This window comes from Aspergillus flavus, chromosome 4 (genome assembly GCF_009017415.1).
Source record: "Aspergillus flavus chromosome 4, complete sequence".
NCBI classification, from domain to species: domain Eukaryota; kingdom Fungi; phylum Ascomycota; class Eurotiomycetes; order Eurotiales; family Aspergillaceae; genus Aspergillus; species Aspergillus flavus.
Window position 1 is genome coordinate 4,475,919 of NC_092405.1, and position 21,082 is coordinate 4,497,000.

A 21,082-nucleotide genomic window follows, 5' to 3' on the forward strand; every position below is an offset into this window, starting at 1 on the left:
TTGTCTCATAGCTCTGGTTTTTTTACCATTCTTTGCAGACCCTTTTTTACTAATAATTGTTCTGTATTCGCCATACCCAATCGTGTCTACTTAACTTTATATATAATACTATACATAATGTATAAATAGCAAGAAAGGACCTTTAAGCATCAGCCCATCTGACACGCTTTGGACAGAGGACTGCCGATTGCACTCATGGAACTACATCCTCCAACATGAAAAATGCACGAAAATTACGTTCTTGACAATATCAGCTGCCAAATATGGCGGAATAGATTGCTGTCTCTTGAAACTATCTATCTGTGCATATTCATCGTCATGTTATTAGTCTCTCCATTAAGCATATCACTCTTAACTTCATGCCCACAAAACATTAAGCCTCTTCCACCCTTTAGCTGGCTTAATGGGTACATTCTCGGGATCGTTCCGTGCTTCCTCCAGCGCTTGATGGACCGGCACTTCCGTCAACGGAATGATTTTCGTCCCGCGGATATATTTGTACAGTCCATATGCAAGTAGCACGAGTGGGATATCCCTGTGGCCGTTATTAGTTCTTTTCTTTCAGTGTATATAAATTACGAGCAGTAATACGTACAAATAGGACGAGACAAATGAGGCAGGGTCCCAATTCCCGGCGGTAAAGACGGCAAATCCACCAGTAAATAGGATAAGGATGCAGGCGAGAAAGGCGAACCAGGAGGAAAAGTCTAGGAAATATTAGTCGAGAATCAACCACCTCAAGAGCTAGCTGAAAGCACATACAAGTTATGCGATTATGCCAGGGTAACTCCGCTGTCGGAATACCCTGTGCCTTCAGTGCTTGTAGCAAGCGAATATGATTGAAAGCGATCGCAATCCACGACACCAACACACCGGCGGCTGTCAAATCGAGAAGCCAATAGAAGACGGTCAAGGCACTATTCGACACACACATGTAGGCCAGGAAAGAGACGGCCGTCTGTGCGGCGACGCACATGTATGGTACACCCCAGCTGGATGTTTTCAGGAAGACCTTGGGCGCATGTCCCTTGACAGCAAGGCCGTAGAGTGTACGCGTGCCGGCTAGCATGCTTTGATTCGACGCTGACCATGCTGAGGTAATACAGATCGCGTTGACAACTGAGGGTATCGCTTTGATGCCGGCGTCGCTTGCAGCAATCACGAAGGGACTTTGGGCGGCGGTGCCAGAGTCGTCCTGAAGTCTTGGATCGGAACTTGAGACCAGCATGCCCACGACTAACACTGCAGCCAGATAGAACACAGTGACACGTACAAACACCCTTCTACAGGCCTTGGGGATGTTATGGCGTGGGTTTTTCGTCTCCGCTGCGGCCATCGCCAAGGATTCGACACCCGAGAAGCTATAGACGGCGTTTGTCATGACGGCCCAGAAACCGAGAAAGCGACCCCATGCGCCAGTGGCGATGTACTCCACGAAGAGACCTTCCTTCCAATAATGAAAACCTAGTCGTGGCTTGCCAGGTATTCCGCCAAGATCGATTACCAGACCGAGAATAACGACGAAGACCACCAACAGGAGCTTCAACAGGGCAAAGAAGAACTCGATTTCACCATACACGCGCACAAGCGTAATGGCGACGGTGGCGGACACAATGATTAATATAGTCACCCACACTGCAGCATTGATGTCGGTCCAGTACTGGATCAGCACTACAGCGGCGGAAATCTCACTCGGCACGGCCAAGAAGGAGCCATACACGACGTTCCAGCCGATCGCAAAAGCCAACGCAGGGTCGACCAGTAGTTCCGCGTGTCGCACAAATGAACCGGTCACTGGCATCAACGCGGACACCTCGCCCAAGGCATATTGAATGCAGCATACGATTAGCCCGACGAAGATGTAGCCGAGTAGGGCACCAAGCGGTCCGCCTGTCGCGATTGCGCCGCCGAGACCTAGGAAAAGTCCCGTTCCCTAGAGACTCAAACGCGTCGTTTAATGCTGGGTTCTGGATATTGTGGTATAGATTCACATACAATGGCTCCCGCGATAGCGATCATCTGAACATGTCGTTGTGACAATCCCCGTGACAAATTCTGGCGTTCCTCTTGGGACACAATATATTCCTGTTGTCGTGCCACATCATTATTGTCGATCGCTGGACCATCACTTTTTGGCTGGCGATTTGGAAATATCTCACGATCATGTTGGGCTGGGCCTTTGGAGGGTATCGCCATCTTATTTCCAAGTTATGGTTTATCCCTTCCCGGTAGAGGTTCAGGAAAGGAAACGTGTTTTAGTTTTCGTGCATCCCTTGGGAAATATTTTTCCGCCCTAAGATAAGGAAGCACGCCATCCGACTGGTTGGTGAGGAATGTTTTTTGCATATTAACTCGGTGGGGTTTTTCTTTTAGTCGCTGTCGTTGATATATTTTCGTCCTATAGAGAGTCATATTATAGGGCAAGAAAAAAAAAAGGAAATGGACTAGGGCAAAGAGCACACACCAAAGAATGAATTACTCACGTGAAGAAGGCATTTGAGGAGTTTCAGCATAAAAAACCTCACGCTCCTTCTGTTGACCGGAACGATTTGACTGTCTTGGCAGTTAATCTCCCGAGAAGCTTGGTTAGCTTGACAAAAGCATACCCAACCGAGCAATATAGTATGGATTCTTTCCCCTTTCACAGAATACCTATGCATTACAGAGAATATGTACCTCAACGGCAATCATCTCGTGTTTAAACTTATATTTAGTAGACTAGACATGTCATTGAAGATCAGCAAACTTGGGCTTTGGCAAAATAAATCGTTCTCGCTATATTAACATATAACATGCACTGCTGGAGGTTATGTTGCGCCAAATATTGATGCGCTTACGCTCAGCCAGTCTCGGTCTCGGCGATCTTCTGCTCAAAGTTGCTCTTGACATCAGCAAAGAATCTATCGTCAAACAGACAATTTCAGCCGAGTAAGGCGAGTCCCTTTCCGGTAGTGACGGCCTGCTTCAGGGCCTCATTCGTTCCGGAGACGCTGTAAACCTCAGACCATGAGGGAAACATTTATTCTGAGCCGAGATACCAACTAGGACATGCATTGTAGGCAGCACATAGCTCACATTACCTATGCAACAGACCACAGCTTTAGCTGTTGCACATGGGGCGGTTGAGAAATGAAGACACCAATATCTGTTGAACCACCTAGGGTCTGGGGTAGAAGTGAATCTCAGTTCTGTCCATACGGAGTACTCTCTCATGTGGGTGGGTAGCTCATGGTTAATATACACCCGTGAAGTGGAACGCATTGCGTCCAGATGAAGGTTACTTTGGCAAACCAAATTTATCCATTAAATAATCATGCACAAGGATCCGTCGCACAACCAATAGTCTTAATCCTTTCATTGGTTGTTATTCACGTGGAAGTACGCCTTGACAGGAACGATTGGGGCAGACAAGACTGACTGAGTGGCGTTCCCTTCATGAATATTACTAATTATCAGGTACTACCTGAACCGCCATAGCACGATAAACAAGCGTTTCTATGTTTTTAACTTCTTACTGTACTTGTACCCGATGCATCTAGAACAATGCTGTCACTTAATCTCACCCAGAAAATCGCGAGAGATCGACACGCACTCCTCACACGGACCAATACCCCTAACCAACTTTAGATTAGCTTCTGCATAAAAACTAGCCAAACCGAATCCGGAAGTACTAAGTGACCAATAGGGAATGACTGAGAAATGGAATGATGTTCTCCAGCCATGTTGTGGTATGCAAACCTGAGATAGATTTTGGAAGAAACTCGCTGTATGTTGTAATATATAACCATTCCATGGCTATCCTAGGATTTAAGTAAGAGCTTCGACCGCTTAAAGAGTGCTCTTGCATTTGATCCTCACACTCTAGGACAACGTTGCATGAATTTAGCATTGAACAGCCCTCTTCAACGTTGACCAATTAGGGTTTGTCCATTAGTGGACGGTCACATGGTCAACCAATCGAGAGCAGGAGTAGTGACGTCAACGCCGAAAGAAGTAAGTGATATCTGAGCTTAGCCCTCAATTGATGACCCCTCACGCTCCACCTCAGCTCCAGTCGGCGCCCTGACAGTGACTTCCAGAGTTCACTCAAGTCCATCAGGTCCGCCGAAGCTGACGGTGGTAAAATATGAACAGAATCCCCAGAAGCAGGAACATTGTGCACAATATTTTCTCCCAAGGGTACCGCAGTCGTCCGTTACCTAGATCACCACTCTTAAAAAGCTTAGCAAGCCAGCCAACAGCTACAATTAGCTCGGCAGGACACATCTCACGTCCTCTAACCCCTCAATTGAGAACCCGTCTACCACCCACAAGCGCAAACATGAGCAGTCGTGTCCCCATCGAACCCCAACGAGTCGACGCACCGTTGACACAATCCGCAACATTCCTTGTCGTGTCCGTCAAGGACAGTTCGGACGCCATTAAGACCGTCCGCTCGACTCTCGCCAGCGTCGATGACCTCTCAAAGAACGTTTCTATTCGCGACCTCGCCGCCCAATTCGCATGTACCGTCGGAATCGGCAGCAACATCTGGGATCGGCTTACTGGTCTCCCTCGCCCGGCGGAGCTACACCCATTCCGCGAGATAAAGGGCGAAAAACATACTGCAGTGTCCACTCCCGGTGACCTACTTTTCCACATCCGCTCAGATCGTCGTGACCTATGCTTTGAGTTCGAACGCCAATTAATGGATCTCCTTGGCGACTCCGTCACGGTCATCGACCAGACAGTCGGATTCCGTTACTTTGACGTGCGCGACTTGCTTGGGTTTGTCGACGGCACGGCAAACCCAGTCGGCCCATCGGTTTCCGATACAATCCTCGTCGCAGAAGAAGACACCTCCGGTACCGGAGGAAGCTACATCGTAGTGCAGAAATACGTCCACGACCTCCAAGCATGGAAGTCGCTCTCCTCTGAAAAGCAAGAAGCAATTATCGGCCGCACCAAGTGGGAGAATATCGAGTTGGACGATGCAGATGAAGGTCAGCAACAATCACACAAATCGCTGGCGACGATCGAGGAGAATGGAGAGGAGCATGAAATTCTGCGCGACAATATGCCGTTCGGAAATCCGAGCTCTGGTGAATTCGGAACCTATTTTATCGGATATACGCGCCGCTTATGGGTTATTGAGAAAATGCTCGAACGCATGTTTATTGGAAATCCCCCTGGGTTACACGATCGCTTGCTTGATTTCTCGAAGCCGTTGACTGGAGTGACCTTTTATGCGCCACCGGCTAGTGTTCTAGCTGGGTTAGAGGATGATTAATCTTCCGTAGAGTTGGCTGCGGGCTCGGTATGTTTGCGGGTTAGTTAGGGCTGTGGAATCGGACGACTTCTCTGGGATGTAGCGGTCTGAAATGAGACTTCTGAAGGGGAAGCGGTGCTTCGTATTGCAATAAATGTTGGCGAAAGTATATAAACAGACAGTGTGAGGAAAAGGCTCCCTAGGAGTCAACTCTCAGTGGGTTAATAACTGGTGAGCCCACAATACATTAAATATGTTGAATAAAGGCGATGCAGTCCCATATAGAAGGAAAACAAATTTGTCAATTGATTTCCTGTGCGCATATGGCAGCACATGCTCGTTACAGCAATCGCATGCCGAGACACTTCGGCCTTTATGTCCCCTCTCTACAGGAGTAACAGCTCAATAAGCACAAGACACACGCTTTCAGGGATTTCACGTTTTGTCAAACGAGCTCTCTAGTACTAATGTCGTGAACTATAGGTAGAGGTATGGTCTTCGGAACTTGTGTCACCAGGCACATATGTATATACTTAAACGTATTGCTGCCTTACTGATCGAGGTGTTCAAATCGTTCAGGACAGACTCTTGGTATTTTGCATCAGCGCACAGTTTGTAGAATAGTGCGTCCCATCCGATAAGCAGCATGGACCTTGCGTCAGGCAAACAGGCTTAATCTGCCCGAGACGATGGGTCAATCAGGTCACTGGCCACGCGTTCACAGAATATATTTATCTCAGCTGAGTTGGACCAGTAGCTAGTCTGTGCAATAAGATTAATCGAGGCTGTTTCTCTGTCTTCGTGATTAGCCTAAATTGACCTCCCGAGGTTGACTCCATAAAAATACGCTTGCTCTGCTCTGGGACTATTCCTAGAAGATTGTAGCTGGAGACAGATACCCATAGCGTTGTCCTTCAGACATATTGACATTGGTCCTTCTGTAAAACAATGTCTCACAAGTCCAAGGCACCAATCTAAGACTTGGAGCCTCCAACAGGCCTCCGACGTGTCCGAGCCTGTAGATCTCGAGTCACAAAGGTTAAATCCTTCACCACATGCTTATCATATCCAGGTTGCCTAGCGATCGTCGCTCTAGGTTCCATATATGACCCATATATATAGCCGTCCGAGAGAGCACAGCTTACTGTATTTCATGAACGTCACCTCTTGCCCGACGCTATGTTTCAAAGTCATGATGTTGTCTGGGGGCTGACCTATTGCGACAGCTTCAAGTATCTCTTTCCCGCTCTTTAATTAGGAACTAGGTCTGGATGAATTTCCCCACCGAGCAATCTGCTTTAATCTTATAGCCATCGTGCGGAGGCAAGATGGGACAGTTTCTCTCGCGACATGGTGTATATTCGTCGGCCCAGGCGTCGGCCCAAGGGAGGGAGTTAATTCTAGCAATGTTCACCCCATCTCTCCGTCCCAGTTAGTCGTTGAACATATATCACCTTTATGGTCAGAACTAAAGGATACAGATGGTAACAATGACACGACACTCGTTTGGTATTGCCGTGGTAGCAGCAACCCTGCCATCGGGATGGTGTGCAACTGTTGATCTGCCAATTCACATTCGGAATAGCAATGTAGGTTGACACCCTGTTCTCATGTGCTCAGTGTTACCTAGCACAATCAATCCTTTTAGGCATCCGTCCAAGTGGATATTGGGACCCCTCCCCAAACACATTTCCTTCATTTCGACACCGGTTCATCCTCCACATGGGTTGTTGACCAGAACTGCGCAACAACCTGTCCGAACAAAAGCGGGTAGGACTTCCATGAATAACCTTGACAGCCTGAGAGCAACAAGGCTAACCAGACCAGGTATGACCGGAAAGGTTACAACATTTCCGACTCTTCGACTGGTGCGGCCCTGGGGACTTACGGAAGCATTGATTACTTCGGGGGAAAGACGCCCGGCCCAGGAGTAGCCGACACTTCGAAGCGGGGGGTAAGCTCTGCGAAGTGGAATTAACATGCTGTGGGTTGCTGTGGGGGCAATCGAGCGCACAGAGACACAGTGGGAGCAGCTGCTCCGGAATGCTGGACTCAATCAATGTCTGGCGGTCCGTCGGATGCCCGGATAAACGGTGTAGATCGACGGAGTTATGCGGGTAAAGTCCTATGTCCGCCACTACTATCATCGACCGCAAAGTATAAATAAGAGGAGTAAGTCACACTATCAATTGACTGCGATCTCTCCGACGAGCTCACTGTTTCACATTCTGATATCCTTGCAGGCATATCATTCATCATGTCCCTCCCCACCGCCAAGCTGGGCAAAAGCGGCCCTGAAGTCCCCCGCCTAGGCCTGGGTCTCATGGGCCTGAGTGCCTTCTACGGCACGATCAAGCCCGATAGCGAACGACTTGCTTTCCTGGACACAGCATACGAGCTCGGCGAGACCTTCTGGGACAGTGGTACGTGCATCTACCCAAGCAACCATCATCCCCATACTAACCCGCCCAGCCGACATGTACGGCGACAACGAGGACCTCATAGGCAAATGGTTCCAAGCCAACCCTTCCAAGCGCGAGCACATCTTCCTGGCCACCAAATTCGCCAACCGCAGACGCCCCGACGGCTCGTTCTTCGTCGACTCCTCCCCGGACTACGTGCACCAGGCGTGCGCGAAATCCCTCGCCCGGCTGGGCATCAACACCATCGACCTCTACTACTGCCACCGGCTGGACCGGACGACCCCCATCGAGAAGACCGTGCAGGCGATGGCCCAGCTCAAGGCGGAGGGCAAGATCCGGTTCCTCGGCCTGAGCGAGTGCAGCGCCGAGTCGCTGCGGCGCGCGCACGCCGTCCACCCCATCGCCGCCGTGCAGATGGAGTACTCGCCGTTCTCGCTGGACATCGAGAGCCCGCAGTACAGGCTGCTGGAGACAGCACGCGAGCTGGGCGTTGTGGTTGTGGCCTACTCGCCGCTGGGGCGGGGTCTTTTGAGCGGGGAGATCACCTCGCCGGACCAGTTCGAGGAGAATGATTTCCGGAGGTTTGCGCCGCGGTTTAGCAGGGAAAACTTTGCGAAGAATCTGGAGTTGGTGCGTGTTATACGGTGTCTAGCAGAGAGGAGGGGTGTAACGCCGTCGCAGTTGACGCTGGCGTGGTTGATGGCGCAGGGGGTGGATATCTTTCCTATACCTGGTACGACGCGGGTGGAGAGACTCAAGGAGAATCTGGGGAGTCTGCGGATTACCCTGTCGGAGGAGGAGGAGCGCCAGTTCCGGGAGGCTTGTTCAACCGTTGAGATTGTGGGCTCTCGGTATCCCGAGGCGATTTCTGCCACGCTGTTTGCTGATACGCCTCCTCTGTAGCTGAATTGACACAGGAATGGAAAAAAGGTTGACGATGCCATCCATTTCATTATAGTTTTGTCGGTTGAAAGATGTTCAGTTATGTATCTGGTTTTCGGCGATTCTAATAGAAATCACTTTCCCGATTCCTATATGCCATCCCCCTCGACCTATCCATAGGTAAGGGAACGGAAAACAATATGCGTATATTTATTGCTGACTACCACCCACGTGAAATGCGGCTATAATACAGGATATTGAAGAGAAGGGACGAATGTATCAATATATTATAGTATCAATAGTACCACCAATTGTGTCCTGAATATCCAATTTAATGATATCTAAGCCGTGGACAGCGAAGTGACTGACGCCTTAGCGTCATGCCGGAATGATAGCGTGGCGCGTCTTGGCCAACAGAGTTTCATATCACGGCCCACCGATATTAGGAACAAGCCAGAAGTAGAATTCTAATTTGTACTCCAAGTTAAGAAATACTACTTAATGGGGGTATAGATATCCTAGTTAGGGAGCCAAGCTGCGAGGCTGATGACGGTGAAATGGGGATCGGCAGAGGAGTTAAGAGCCGGCATAGGGCTGCGGAAACACAGCCCCCAGGCTAAGCTCTGGGGGCCAAAATGAGCCTCATTCAGTGGACCATCGCGAAGGGCCTCGCTGGGCTGCATCTTACAGCAATTGTGAATAGTTGAGCTGGATAGAAAGAAGATAAATATGGCTATATCTCTCCTGTTTCGAGGCTATTTCTCTGATCAACACATATTGCCTTCTACCTACTCAAGACCTCACTTTCGGCCCGGAGGCATATTCGGCCTAAATATCAAGCTCAAGATCGTCCAACCACGGCAAGAAATCTCCTTGAGTCAATTCCTGAATATACATCACCCTCTGCAATCTACAGCAAAACACCTCAACCATGACCAACAGCGAGTGTTCTGCAACCGTCAGCAAACCTCCAACTGGACTCTGGAACTCGACCGAGGTCGTTGCATTCCCAAATGATCACAAATACCCCCTTGCCCCAGCAGGCATGCTGCGGAGAGACAAATCAGATCCAACTCTACAAGAAGAACTGCTTTCGCTTTTGCAGCACCTATGGTAATCAGAGCAATGTCACCTCGTGCTTGGAAGACCGCGGCGTCAAAAAGGTAGCCGAGTTTCACAACGACAAGGGCGGACAGTCAATGGCGCCTCATCAGCTTTCCAAACCCGCGCTCGGGCTCATTTTTATGGTTCTTATGGGATATTTGATGGGTCCTCTTGGAGAGGCTCTCTTGGTTGCATAAATGGTTGGATATCTGGGAAGTCAAGGCGTTGGTGGTGTGCTGTGCGCATAATGAAAGATGGTGTATCTGTATATATCCTTTTTTAAACTATTCTAGACCATTACTACATTGAATAATGAACAATAATCACAGTGACACTTTTCACACGCTACACTAGATGGAAATCCTTGCCCGGAGGAGGTCGAGGGTTGGAGCTTTCGACTAGCTTGATGCGCCGGCAATCATTAATATAAGATGCACTATTTCGGCGAAGACAGATCGCTTAGGAAGAAGTCAGCCCTAACTGCGCAGACCGCTAGAGATTATCGCAGATCGGACGTGCTCGAATTCCCGTTTTGAGCCGCTTAGCCCGTAGGTCTTTGGACCTGTTCCAGCAAGATGGTTGAGACTTTACGATCAAACGAGAATTTTCTTGCTCTTCTCTCTATAAGTCTTGATCTTCCCCCAACCGCCTGCAGATGGGGATCTAAGAACTTCATAAGCTATGTATGTATGTATGTACATGGACCGAAAGATGCAGCTTGCTGATTTATTTGATCCACCAAAATGTGAATAGCAGAATAGGAAAGCAATCAAATGCCGACCGAGAACATCATGACTTTGGAGTGATCCACCTTACCTTTCGGCAATGACCGAGGCTCTCCATTGTTTTGTTGATTCTTTCGGGCATCCAACCGGAGCCTATACCGGCTTTGCTACTCCCTCGCCTGGCTACCTTGGAGGTGAGGCACTTCCCGGTCTCGTAAGAGTACTGGTGGCATTCGCGATCTTTCTCGCATTGCGCCTGACAGTCTTCTCGACTGTTACTACCCTCTATATTCTCATCCGATGAGGCATTGTCCCAGTTCTCCTTCATTTGCTCGATTTGCGGACGGACGAACTCTTCGAATACATCAGCATGCAGAAGTGTGTGGCTTTGTGTCTGGTAGTAAAGTTTCGAATAAGTATAGTTCACTTTATGTCTAGACCAGCCTATACTTACATTCGCCCACCAACTCTGCTCGAACGCCCACGTTTCTCGAATATCGTCCGGTGTCATATGATGATAGGTTACCACCGGGGTACACCAATGATGGTCATTATTGTTCGGTCCATAATGAGAAAAGGTCCATGGTGTATCTCCTTGCAGCATTGGATTTGCGAAGAAAAGACCGACTCCTGCATCCTTCAATGTCTTTCCCAGGACACAATCGCCCGCCCACTGTCCAGCGGTAAAATCGTCATATTCCTTAACTCTGGGCGCACGATAATCGGAAACCTTATGCATAGCCGCCTGGGATAGGACGAGTCCTGACCCTCCATGACCAAAAACGACGTCCAAGATCCGCACCCCGGATCCCATATAGTATGGCTGACTGGGATCAAACTTCTCCAACCAAGACAGGAGGTTTGGCCATACCACGTACGTGTCTGCCTCGATGAAGACGTACCATTTTGCGTCGGCTCGAATGTTTAGCGTTTCATTGATCATGGGCAGGAATTTCCACTTGTCCAAAAGCCATCCGCGATTGTCGGGTTTACCCGATGGCGTGCTTGGATCGTCGTTGATGTCTTCCGCTGTTAGCCCGGCGCGCCCGGCGTCGCGTAGTCGGTTGTAAAGGTCGAATTCGGCCTTGGTTTGTTTTATGTCCTCGTCGACACTACGCAGAACGTCAAGTGCTTGGACGCCAGCAATTTGCTCTTCGAAATCGGAGAAAAGGACAAAATTCGGAATGCATTTTAGGGTGGTGTTGAAGTGGACTGGCACTTTCTCTAACGCTTCGGTGGCTCCGGTTTTTAGGACCACCAAGACGTCGTGTATCCCTGGTAGCTTAGGGCACCCCGATGAATTTGATCCTGGATCAACATTGGTATTATTCTGCGGTTGAAGAAACTCCTCCCCAGCGTCATGGGTGTCTTTCCTAAACCAGAAGAAATAATTCAACAGTAGGAATACCACTAAAGGGGCCACAATCAGAGGGACATTTCGAAAACGAGAGAGAGTCATTGTTCAGAGTGCGACCGCTGACGAAGACTCTTGAGCGAAGGATTAATAGATGGAGGGGGGGGAATCTCCACTGTTTTAAAGTGACATTGACTTGACGTTACTATAGGGGCCTTTTTTTCACAAGCACCAGTCAATGTCTTTGTTGCTTTAGTGAATGGACCCTGAACTCTATCTCGATGCTTTTGATAGGATGGTCGTGGATTCGGTAGGCGCTATCCAGAAACGGGGCCAATGGGAGTGTCGGGACCCCTGCCTAGCTTCACTGCATTCGTGCGTGATGCTTAATTGGGATCTTCTCGGCTTCACTCGACATATCTTGTATTTACTAAGCCTTGTAGCCATGGCATATCAGACTGGGAAACATGGACCATACCACTGGTGACATTGAAGGATTACTCAAAGTTCTGTGTAGGTGTAGTGAATCATAGGATCATAATTGAAATACATATTCCAAATCTCCCCACTACCTTCGTATAACAGGTCTACAGTCTCTTGTTCCAGTGCATCCGTTGTATTACAATATGCTCTGGTGGTTGTGCGTTGCCCTCCTGTTAGTTCATCACTCTCTCGCTGGATGTCCTGCAGTTGTCCTTCCTCAACCGGACATCTGGCCCGATGGCAAATTCCTCTATCCAAACGGTGCGCCGCAATGCTTTACCCAAGGGTCAATCATGAACATCAGCTGGGAAACGAAGTACAAGACTACCAATCTGTATCTTGTCCACGGCGCCAATTACGACGATCCAGTCGCTCTTACATGTAAGTGCAGTGGGTATCCACACATCACACTCGGGTAATACTGACAACAAGTACAGTGAACACAGCAGCTACATGGCACGAATGGAGAGTCGGATATCCCACCCGAGACGATACGAAACCGTTCGTACTCCGACTAGTCAACGCACAGGGTACGCCGGAAGACATGGCCGTTGGAGGTATATGGAGCGCCCGGTTCTGGATCGGTTGGAACCAAGATACTTCTTCCAGTTCCACACTTGCTCCTACGCCAACACCCACAGAGCCTGCGACCGTGACAGATGCATCGCGTAGTCATACCACCACCTCCGCTTCTCCAACAAATTCCCCACAATCGAATAGTGGAAGTTCCTCGCATGGTAAAGCCATCGGGATAGGGATTGGTGTTGGTTTAGGTGTGCCTCTCTGCGGTGCTGTTATTCTGGCTCTGCTCTTTTTGCGGAGAAGACGGAATCTGCCCGAGTCTGTCGTTCATGGCGGGCCTTTTGCACCACCGGCTTCTGATAAGAGTTACACCAATTCGACCGTGCCGGAGGACATGTGTCTCGAGGGTAAGCAGGTGTATGAGCTGTGCGGTGAAAGTAGCCGAACGGAGGCAGACAGTAGCCATGTTCGATATGAGCTTGCGTAATGTTGATTGTATCACTATTTTTAAGAGATGGAGTGTGGGACTGACGAAGAGCTATGACTAATATTAGATCAAGCTTAATAAATTATGTTTTGCAAAATAATTTGCGGGAATTCTTTCAACATAGACTCAAGTACCTAATCCACACAGACATTAGTATATCCATGCCACCCTTGCACCAGTATCAGATACAAGCATCCTGTATAATTGGACCTAACCCACCATCGATTCATGCATTCATTCAAGACTAAGTTGCCACGACACCCCAAACCGATCATTCACCCATGCAAATCGACGACTGAACCCATAATTATCCAACGGCATAAGCACCTCGCCTCCTTCACTCAAAGCACCCACAACACGATCAATCACATCATCGCCATGCTCGTCGGTAAACTTGACAAACAGCGAGAGCGAAGGGGTGAACTTGAAGGCGTGCTTCACGTAACTATCAATCGCCATGACCTCAAGCGATCCACCTATATTCGCTCGGGCCATGGAAACCTTCCCTTCCGTGCCTGCTTCCCCCGGTCCATAGCGAGTAATGGACATGATGTTGGATCCTGGAATTGTTTGGACGTAGAAGTTCAGGGCGGTTTCGGCGTCGCCTTCGAACATGAGGAAGGGGGTGACGGATGTTGTAGTTGAGCTCATGGTGGTTTGAGGAGGGTGACATGACAGTGTGATAGAGGTTTGGTTGTCGAGTGTTGAGTGGTTTGGAGATTCAAGGTGAACTTGTTAGAGTCTCGAAGTAGTTCATCTCTAGGTTTTAGGCAGCACTAGGCAGAACACTGCATTGTGGGGATAGCTTTTCTTGGCGCAAGAGTTTGTTCATCTCTTCGAGTATACAGACACATCCTGTAACGACACTGAGGTATTATTAACTTTAGTTCAAGTAAATCTCATTGATATTATCACTGCCTTGTTCGTGAAGCCATGCTATGCCACAGGATGGTTCTCTATTTCCAAGAAGGTCATACATGCGATCCCTGATATGGACTTGGCCCACAGCCAGAGTTACTGGCTGACTTATAAAATAACTATTGTAGGATCGATGATTTATGCCCAAGCACTGTAGATCATTTATTAAGGGTCTATAGCCCTTACCCGTGAATAAATAAATTAGATTATGGACACTTATCTTCAAACAACTAAAGATATTAGCGCCTGTGCTTTTCTTTGTTTGCTTTGTTACTATCCACAATACCCACAGCTTGAATGCGAATGCCAGAGCTTCTTTTCCACTCGAGGACACGAGGTATCAGTTAACTATAGGAACTTTATTACAGAAACGTACTATAATGTGACTTACCCCAGTACCGGACAAAACTCGCTTTATCTGTTACAAGTCCCGCCTAAGCAAGACAGTGAGCATAGGATCAGTGCATATTTGCACAGCACATTAATTCCAGGAGATCATGTGCTTTCTTATGTATCCTGTATCTCTATATTCCTGTGCCCCAGAGTTCAGATTCACTATGCCACAATTGTATTCTCAACGCCCGCACGTGTCGCTGGCTGCCCTACCCGCAAGCTATCCAACACTCGAGGGCCGCGTAGAACTTGTTGTTTTCAAATCCAAACACAGGCGGGTACAACGGATAGGTAAAACTGCCCCTGTGGGACTTCTGGCGAATCAGGTACCCAATCTCAAGTGATAAGAATTTAGTCAAGCAGTGAGCATCTGACCCAGAATGGGGCCAAAAGGTCAAGCATTGTCCTTCTGGAGTACCCGTCCCTAGGCCAAGCACTGGGTCCGACACCCGTGCCCACAATTACTCCATGTCACTAAGCATAGGCCGGAGTCTAGGGTGACAGATTCACGACTCGGAATGGTTCTGCTCTGGCCACTGATGCCGGGCTATAATATTTTGAACATAGTAGGGTTACATTCGGCGTTAGGATAGCCAATTGGGTTTGCGTCGAAATGCAAGGTGGAGAGGTTTTGCGTGCTAATTTTCTATATTAAGACATTATATGGCTGCGCCATTCAGGGTTCACTGGGACTAGAGTAGATTTAGGCTAGCCGGTACACGCTAGGTTCAGGGTGTAAAGTGGGTACGTACGTTGCGAATTATGAAAGGAACACCCGGTACCTCGTTTAGCTTATCTAGCGCTGTTAGAGATCTTCTCATTTTTATTACTTTTTCTAGGTTTCATTGCTTTGTAACGTAAGTGAGACAGGAGTCACGCGACTTGAGGTAAGTCACACTAGACCAGCAGTGAGTGGAATAATTATTACTGAAGGAGAAGAGGGAAAAGAAGTCAAATCCTCGTGTTCCCAAGTCCCGACTTGCCTTGGGCGCGCACTCCGTCTGCGCCATGTCTCAGCTCAAACTAGTTCTTTTTCATCAAGAGCTGGAGCAATAGGCTGAGTTGATGCAGGTGATGAAGCGGCCCTTACACTATTGCGTCGCTTTCGAAGACTCTTCCCGGCGTGTAAAATAGCAACAATCACGACGAACACTGATGCCAGCTGCCATACGCATGGCTCCCGGAGAACGTCGGTGACAGCACCGTTCAGAAGGGAGGGCCGTCGTGCATTCAGTCCGTGCAGAAACTCTCCATGAAACCCATGCGTTTGTAAATTTGATGCATCGGGCTTCGTCGAGTGAACCGTTTCAGGAGGACTGTTGTCGGGGACATGATGTAATATCGGGTTTTGGCCATGGATACCGGGGATGGGCGGATGGTAATCTGGATCTTCCGCAATCTGATAATGTTCGTCTTTTTCTTCGAGCCATCGCTCGTAGTCGGTCTTCGGCCGTGAGTCTTGTAGAGAGTGTGATGTTTTGGTGCGCACTGGAGTCATTGTGTATTCCACTGTAATAGAGCGTTTCAGTTGGTACTTTCCTGCAGGTTCCAGAGTTAGCACTTGGAATGTTAGATTACCGAACTTCAACGGCTTACTTGTCCTGGATGATTAGATTCCTGTAATACTGTGGTTGATCGTTCGCAGAGAGCGAATGCAAACAATATTGAATAATTATTAAGGTCAGTCCGGAACATGAAGTAACACACGACGCTGAAGGCTCAAAGACGCTTGTTATATAGGCGATCGATACAGACAGAATAGCAAGAGCATCCAAAATCACCTCGATCAGCCGTATGGCTGGGACTTTCTAAAGTACTTTAGAGAATAAGCCATTCGCAAGAAGGTGCGGCTGCAAGTCTCAATTTGGCGCCGACTGGTTCCTATTGTGGATTCACTGGGGTCAGGATGTTACCTCGTATCCACTAAGACAGACCCAATAATAATATCGTAGCATTAGCCTACGCTAACAGGGTTCCCTAGTACACGCGACCAAATCTAATAAAGAAACAAAAACCCACAATAGTTGAACTGGGGATAGTGGGTGAAAAAGTCCATGTTGGGTTGCCAATCACATGCATCATGAACAACGGCTGGATGGCTATGATATTACGCCCTTTGGGGCATAACTATTAGTGGGTACCAGTCAATTCTCCTTACGTCCTTGTCGTATTGCTTGTTGTTGATTAAGCATTGCTGTTCTACTTGTTGTGCTTAGCTGAATGGCATCCATTCCATAATAGCCCTATTATATCTTTATTTCCATACCCCAGAGACCTTGTGTAAGAGATATAATGCATGCGCATCATAGCATTACACTATATACATGGTACATATAGAACCTACAACGGGCCGATTTTCTTAAGTGAACATAGCCTGCACGAAACCAACTGTCCGACTACCTCGGCACGACAACTGCTGATTGCATTAATTGCCCATGAAACACAGTCTTCCTCTGGCAATCTAGCGAGTGTCTATTCACATAACTGTTATTTCCACTTTCGATATAGCACGCTGCCCTGGCTCACGCTCATGCGTTGCTTATAGCGAAGAGTGCAAGCTGTAGTGCCATTCACCATCCAAGAGTTGCATAGACCTGGCACATCTAGCCGACGCATGGTGGGTTGTCCCCAGTGGACCTTGGTATGAATGCCCGGGGAGTCTTGAGCATTCAATATAACGAACGATCTTTCCCAATACAAGGCCGACAGCACTAGGAGCCCTAGACTAAAATGATATGTCTAATTATATTCCGAATTTACATTCTCGAAGCGTTGATCTTTAGCTACGGATCACTACCCTGATTGATTAAGAACCATTCCTTAGCCCTCTCTTGTTAGCATCGTCTAGCTATCCTATAGGGCAATAACACCTTGGAACTAATGTAATGTGAAATATTTATGTACGAGAAGACCTAACGCACGGATTGTGTAACGGTGGTCAATGGTTACTAATCATGATAAGATCGATTCGCAGTTTATGCTTGACGACTTTCAAACCCAATTCCCATTCTACAAGTGATGATGACGGATCGTCAGTGCAATAACCGAGCCCAGGATCGAGAAAGCCAGACAGATCACTACCCATCTATTAGTATACGCATGCCCAGTCGAAATCATCAAAAGGACTCACCGTAAGTATTCTTCAAGCCAGCCACGAAGCAACCCACAACAATCTCCCAAATGTTTCCCTCGAGTTTGGCAATGTAATTCGTATCCGACGTCGCACGACGAATGATCTACGATTGTCAGTACACATGCTGTCCAATCATTACCAACAAGTTCTCTCACCTTTTCCGCCCCCTTGCCGTGCAGGTTCTGTTCTAACTGATGCTTGAACCCTAGTCCAAGAACCGTATTCGTCATGGTGATACCAGTCGTCATCGCAAAACTGACTATGAGCATGTATCCACCAGTCGCCATTGCCATATCCTGAGGCTCAAGTAGAGCTGTCATAGCGACGAACGCAGACGCCGATGCGATTCCAGTACCCATACCTCCGGGAATGATATATAGGGATTCTCCAAAGTTCGTATGGCCGTTCCATCGGATGAGCATGAGAACATGCGTGATTGCAGCGACAAGTCCTCCAATAACCAACAACGCCTTGTAGCGGCCTGTTCGACGGATAAACGTGCCTGCTAATAAACCTCCGACCGTGTTTCCGACCACGGCTGGGACCAGATGGCCGCCTGCGACGGTTGCGGAGGCTCGTTGTGTAACTTGGAAGTATAGTGGGACGGAGAATAGCATGCCCAGTTGGCTGGTGATCTGCAGGAATCCAACCATGTAGCTGGATGCCACGTTTGGTCGGGCGAGGATCCGGAGGTCGAAGATGGGCTCGGCTGCGACGCGTTCAGCCCAGACGAAGAGTATAAGTAATGCGATACCGATGCCGCCTAACAGGAAGGAAGGGAGTGAGATCCAGGGGAAGGCATGGCCGCCTCGGTCGAGGAGCATGATGATTGCTACTACGGATGCTCCAAGTAGTCCTGCTCCTAGGAAGTCAACGCGGCGTATAGAGGCTTTCGATGTGGCGTGGTATGTGATGTTTAGCTTGGCAATCACTAGAAGACCACCGACGACGATGAACGGGATCTGGAGAAGAAACAGCCTATTACGAGAGCATGGTCCCATTATTAACAACGTTCTTCAAGGATGTTGCACATGAACGTACCAGCGCCATCCGACGGCGTCCGTCAGCCATCCACCAACAGGGCCTCCGACACTTCGACCGAGAGTCATTGCGATATTGATATATGCTCTCCACGATGCAACCTCACGACGGGGGACGATATCTGCAACGCTGGTCAGTCGCAAACATTATATCATACTTCCTTGAACGCATACCGGTGATGATAACGGAGCCAAGGGTCATGATACCCGCACCTCCGATACCACTGACTGCTCGACCGATAATGACCGTCCAAAGATCCCGACCGATGCCCCTGAATAACCTCTGATTAGCAAACGAGGGCACCACCACATTATACAAAACCTACGAGACAACGCAACCCAAGCCAAAAAGAGTGTATGCCACAAGCAGAAGCGCTTTCCGTCCGTATATATCGCTCAGCTTTCCGTACATCGGTTGCGCCGCACATACCCCCAGAGTATACCCCGTCGACAACCAGCTGGCATCCTGAAGTTTGTTGAATTCAGACGACACCTTTGCCGTCGCAGCCATAACCAACGTGCTATCGGCATTCGAGATAAATTCGCCTATCGCAAGTCAGTCGCCTGAGTTCTACTCATCCAGCCGAACTGGTCTCTAACCGAGAATTAAGACGGCCACGATGGTGCCGACACTGGTCGAAAGTTCCACTTTGCGCTCGCCATTTGCGGTCGGACTGGAAAGTAATGCACTTTCCTCGTCATGGCCATGGTCATTTGGCTGTCTATCGCTGTTGTTCGGGATGACCTGGTAAGAAGACACCGTCCCGTCCTGACCCTCCTGAGAGGGATTGATTTGAGCCACAGCATCTGTATCGGCGACCATAGCTGCAGTACATGGATAATGTCTATCCAAACCTCTTTCTAACGAAGAACAGAGGGAGCATAAGTTATTTTATCATTACAACAGCTCAAGCTAACTCGATGGCGCAATTGCCGAAAGCCGTGCGTCCCTGGCCCTAAGCCTTAGTCCGGCCATAGAAGCTCCATGACACTATTGGAGACTACTCGGATAACAACTTTCGCTTCGTCTTACTGGGTAGTTTAAAGGAGCTATCGAGCAGGCGAGATGAAATCCCACCGATTTTACACGACGGGCACCAATCAGTCGCGTGGAATTGCGTTGCTCATCGGATACCGGAAGCACGTCATATCGGATATTGATGACTGATCTACCGGCTCCGAGATCAAACAGTATCCTACTTTGACGTTGGAATAAAGCCGATATGCGTTTCAGATTTTACCCACAGAGGAATTTAGTTACGGTGACATTGAGATTTCCACGATTAGTGGCATTTGAAGGGGGTGCGCCTGGTGGAGATGGGAACATTCTCCGGATTGATTATATATTTTGGACTACTCCGCTGGCGGCTGTATACCGGCAAGGCAACACATTTGACTAGGAGAACAACATAAGAATATGTAGAAAAATAAAAAAGAATAAAAAATAGAAAATAAAATAGAAAATTCTTCCTCTTCTATGTCGAGAAGAAAAGACATTTGTCTCAACTATGGGCCAATCAAACTACCGTCCATACTCCTGTGAGAGGACATGCTCGAAAATTTTCAGTCGCAATTCGAATACCCACAATAGGGCTGTCCACAATACGTTCCCACTGCCCAGAACGCCTAGAAGTCTAGAGCTGAAATAATCTATACCCACTATGGCATTGTCGAAGCGAACTAGAGCCGAGTCTAAAGAATAGGATAGGTCAGAGTTCATCCGAACCATGGAAAGGTTCCGGTCGATGGTTGCTCACCTAAGGTTCGACCATTTATCCCTTGGAGAGCATTGGAGAATACAGCCCCTTTCGTTTTGAGTTTTGTTTATGTTTCAGTCAATCTATAAATCATGGCGATCCGAGCTATTGATAACTTTATAGAAACGGAATGATAATTGCCTATCACGGGTGACTATTGAGAATCCAACCAATATATCGGGAAGTGGCCGACGAGTTCCAAAGCTCGGCACTTCGGAGACTGGTGGCAACGCAAAACTTCTGGCGGTGATCAACCGTGGATCGCTTGTCAAATACGGAAATGATATTCAGGACCCATCAGGTACAATGTCAGGAACAGGCAGAGGTGCGAAGTCTGAAGTTTAAGCTCGGCAACAACGGCGGCTAATCGGGTGATGTATCACGAATGGGTCTCAAGTTTCAAAGAATGGGGCTTGCTCCATTCTTCGCATACCAGGATGTGACAGGCCCATCTGATCGATTCCAGAATGCCTGAGGGCATCTGCACCCCTGGTTCCTTGTTGCCTGCACACTTACGTGTTTCCCATCTCCCTTTGCCCCTGCGTTAGTGGGGATCCATTTTTGATTTTTTTCCGGCATTATAAGAAGTAGAGACATGGCCCTGGCTGCTGAC

At 48.4% G+C, this 21,082-nt stretch overlaps 10 protein-coding genes across 10 annotated transcripts; 6 read left to right on the forward strand and 4 right to left on the reverse strand.

Annotated features, from left to right (window-relative positions):
• Positions 1 to 357: 357 nt before the first annotated feature.
• On the reverse strand, positions 358 to 2,196 carry F9C07_10240 (putative arginine permease; the record flags this gene model as incomplete). The annotated part of the gene is made up of 4 exons (XM_041292470.1): positions 358 to 535; positions 596 to 707; positions 763 to 1,933; positions 1,996 to 2,196. 4 exons carry the CDS (start codon positions 2,194 to 2,196, stop codon positions 358 to 360), a joined length of 1,662 nt encoding a protein of 553 aa, XP_041146901.1.
• Positions 2,197 to 4,056: 1,860 nt separating this feature from the next.
• On the forward strand, positions 4,057 to 5,535 carry F9C07_10239 (uncharacterized protein). Its single transcript, XM_041286132.2, has one exon. The coding sequence runs from the start codon at positions 4,127 to 4,129 to the stop codon at positions 5,267 to 5,269; it is 1,143 nt and encodes a 380-aa protein (XP_041146902.2). The 5' UTR covers positions 4,057 to 4,126; the 3' UTR covers positions 5,270 to 5,535.
• A 1,203-nt stretch (positions 5,536 to 6,738) lies between these two features.
• F9C07_2233327 (uncharacterized protein) lies at positions 6,739 to 7,226 on the forward strand (the record flags this gene model as incomplete). The annotated part of the gene is made up of 3 exons (XM_071509931.1): positions 6,739 to 6,837; positions 6,897 to 7,018; positions 7,076 to 7,226. The coding sequence occupies 3 exons, from the start codon at positions 6,739 to 6,741 to the stop codon at positions 7,224 to 7,226; spliced, it is 372 nt and encodes a 123-aa protein (XP_071366732.1).
• Positions 7,227 to 7,505: 279 nt separating this feature from the next.
• F9C07_10237 (putative aldo-keto reductase) lies at positions 7,506 to 8,574 on the forward strand (the record flags this gene model as incomplete). Its single annotated transcript, XM_041292480.1, has 2 exons — positions 7,506 to 7,671; positions 7,721 to 8,574. 2 exons carry the CDS (start codon positions 7,506 to 7,508, stop codon positions 8,572 to 8,574), a joined length of 1,020 nt encoding a protein of 339 aa, XP_041146903.1.
• A 992-nt stretch (positions 8,575 to 9,566) lies between these two features.
• On the forward strand, positions 9,567 to 9,854 carry F9C07_10236 (uncharacterized protein; the record flags this gene model as incomplete). The annotated part of the gene is made up of 1 exon (XM_071507370.1): positions 9,567 to 9,854. One exon carries the CDS (start codon positions 9,567 to 9,569, stop codon positions 9,852 to 9,854), a length of 288 nt encoding a protein of 95 aa, XP_071366733.1.
• Positions 9,855 to 9,953: 99 nt separating this feature from the next.
• F9C07_2284117 (uncharacterized protein) lies at positions 9,954 to 11,938 on the reverse strand. Its single transcript, XM_041286137.2, has 2 exons — positions 10,837 to 11,938; positions 9,954 to 10,776 (listed from the first exon to the last, which is right to left on the reverse strand). Exons 1-2 carry the CDS (start codon positions 11,839 to 11,841, stop codon positions 10,447 to 10,449), a joined length of 1,335 nt encoding a protein of 444 aa, XP_041146904.2. The 5' UTR covers positions 11,842 to 11,938; the 3' UTR covers positions 9,954 to 10,446.
• Positions 11,939 to 12,362: 424 nt separating this feature from the next.
• F9C07_10234 (uncharacterized protein) lies at positions 12,363 to 13,228 on the forward strand (the record flags this gene model as incomplete). Its single annotated transcript, XM_041292481.1, has 2 exons — positions 12,363 to 12,600; positions 12,657 to 13,228. 2 exons carry the CDS (start codon positions 12,363 to 12,365, stop codon positions 13,226 to 13,228), a joined length of 810 nt encoding a protein of 269 aa, XP_041146905.1.
• Positions 13,229 to 13,342: 114 nt separating this feature from the next.
• On the forward strand, positions 13,343 to 14,114 carry F9C07_1600633 (uncharacterized protein). Its single transcript, XM_071508242.1, has one exon. The coding sequence runs from the start codon at positions 13,457 to 13,459 to the stop codon at positions 13,871 to 13,873; it is 417 nt and encodes a 138-aa protein (XP_071366734.1). The 5' UTR covers positions 13,343 to 13,456; the 3' UTR covers positions 13,874 to 14,114.
• Positions 14,115 to 15,557: 1,443 nt separating this feature from the next.
• F9C07_10232 (uncharacterized protein) lies at positions 15,558 to 16,037 on the reverse strand (the record flags this gene model as incomplete). The annotated part of the gene is made up of 1 exon (XM_071507369.1): positions 15,558 to 16,037. The coding sequence occupies one exon, from the start codon at positions 16,035 to 16,037 to the stop codon at positions 15,558 to 15,560; it is 480 nt and encodes a 159-aa protein (XP_071366735.1).
• A 989-nt stretch (positions 16,038 to 17,026) lies between these two features.
• Positions 17,027 to 19,535, reverse strand: F9C07_10231 (putative efflux pump antibiotic resistance protein; the record flags this gene model as incomplete). The annotated part of the gene is made up of 6 exons (XM_071507368.1): positions 17,027 to 17,133; positions 17,670 to 17,775; positions 17,828 to 18,686; positions 18,871 to 18,984; positions 19,039 to 19,258; positions 19,313 to 19,535. The coding sequence occupies 6 exons, from the start codon at positions 19,533 to 19,535 to the stop codon at positions 17,027 to 17,029; spliced, it is 1,629 nt and encodes a 542-aa protein (XP_071366736.1).
• Positions 19,536 to 21,082: the final 1,547 nt, after the last annotated feature.

Excerpts from the sequence above, each read along its gene's own strand:
- F9C07_1600633 (XM_071508242.1), top strand. The coding sequence starts at position 13,457 with ATGCATTCATTCAAGACTAAGTTGCCACGACACCCCAAACCGATCATT.
- F9C07_2284117 (XM_041286137.2), bottom strand. The coding sequence starts at position 11,841 with ATGACTCTCTCTCGTTTTCGAAATGTCCCTCTGATTGTGGCCCCTTTA. Across the intron at positions 10,777-10,836 it reads AGCAGAGTTGGTGGGCGAAT|ACACAAAGCCACACACTTCT; the intron begins GTAAGTATAGGC and ends CTTTACTACCAG.
- F9C07_10239 (XM_041286132.2), top strand. The coding sequence starts at position 4,127 with ATGAACAGAATCCCCAGAAGCAGGAACATTGTGCACAATATTTTCTCC.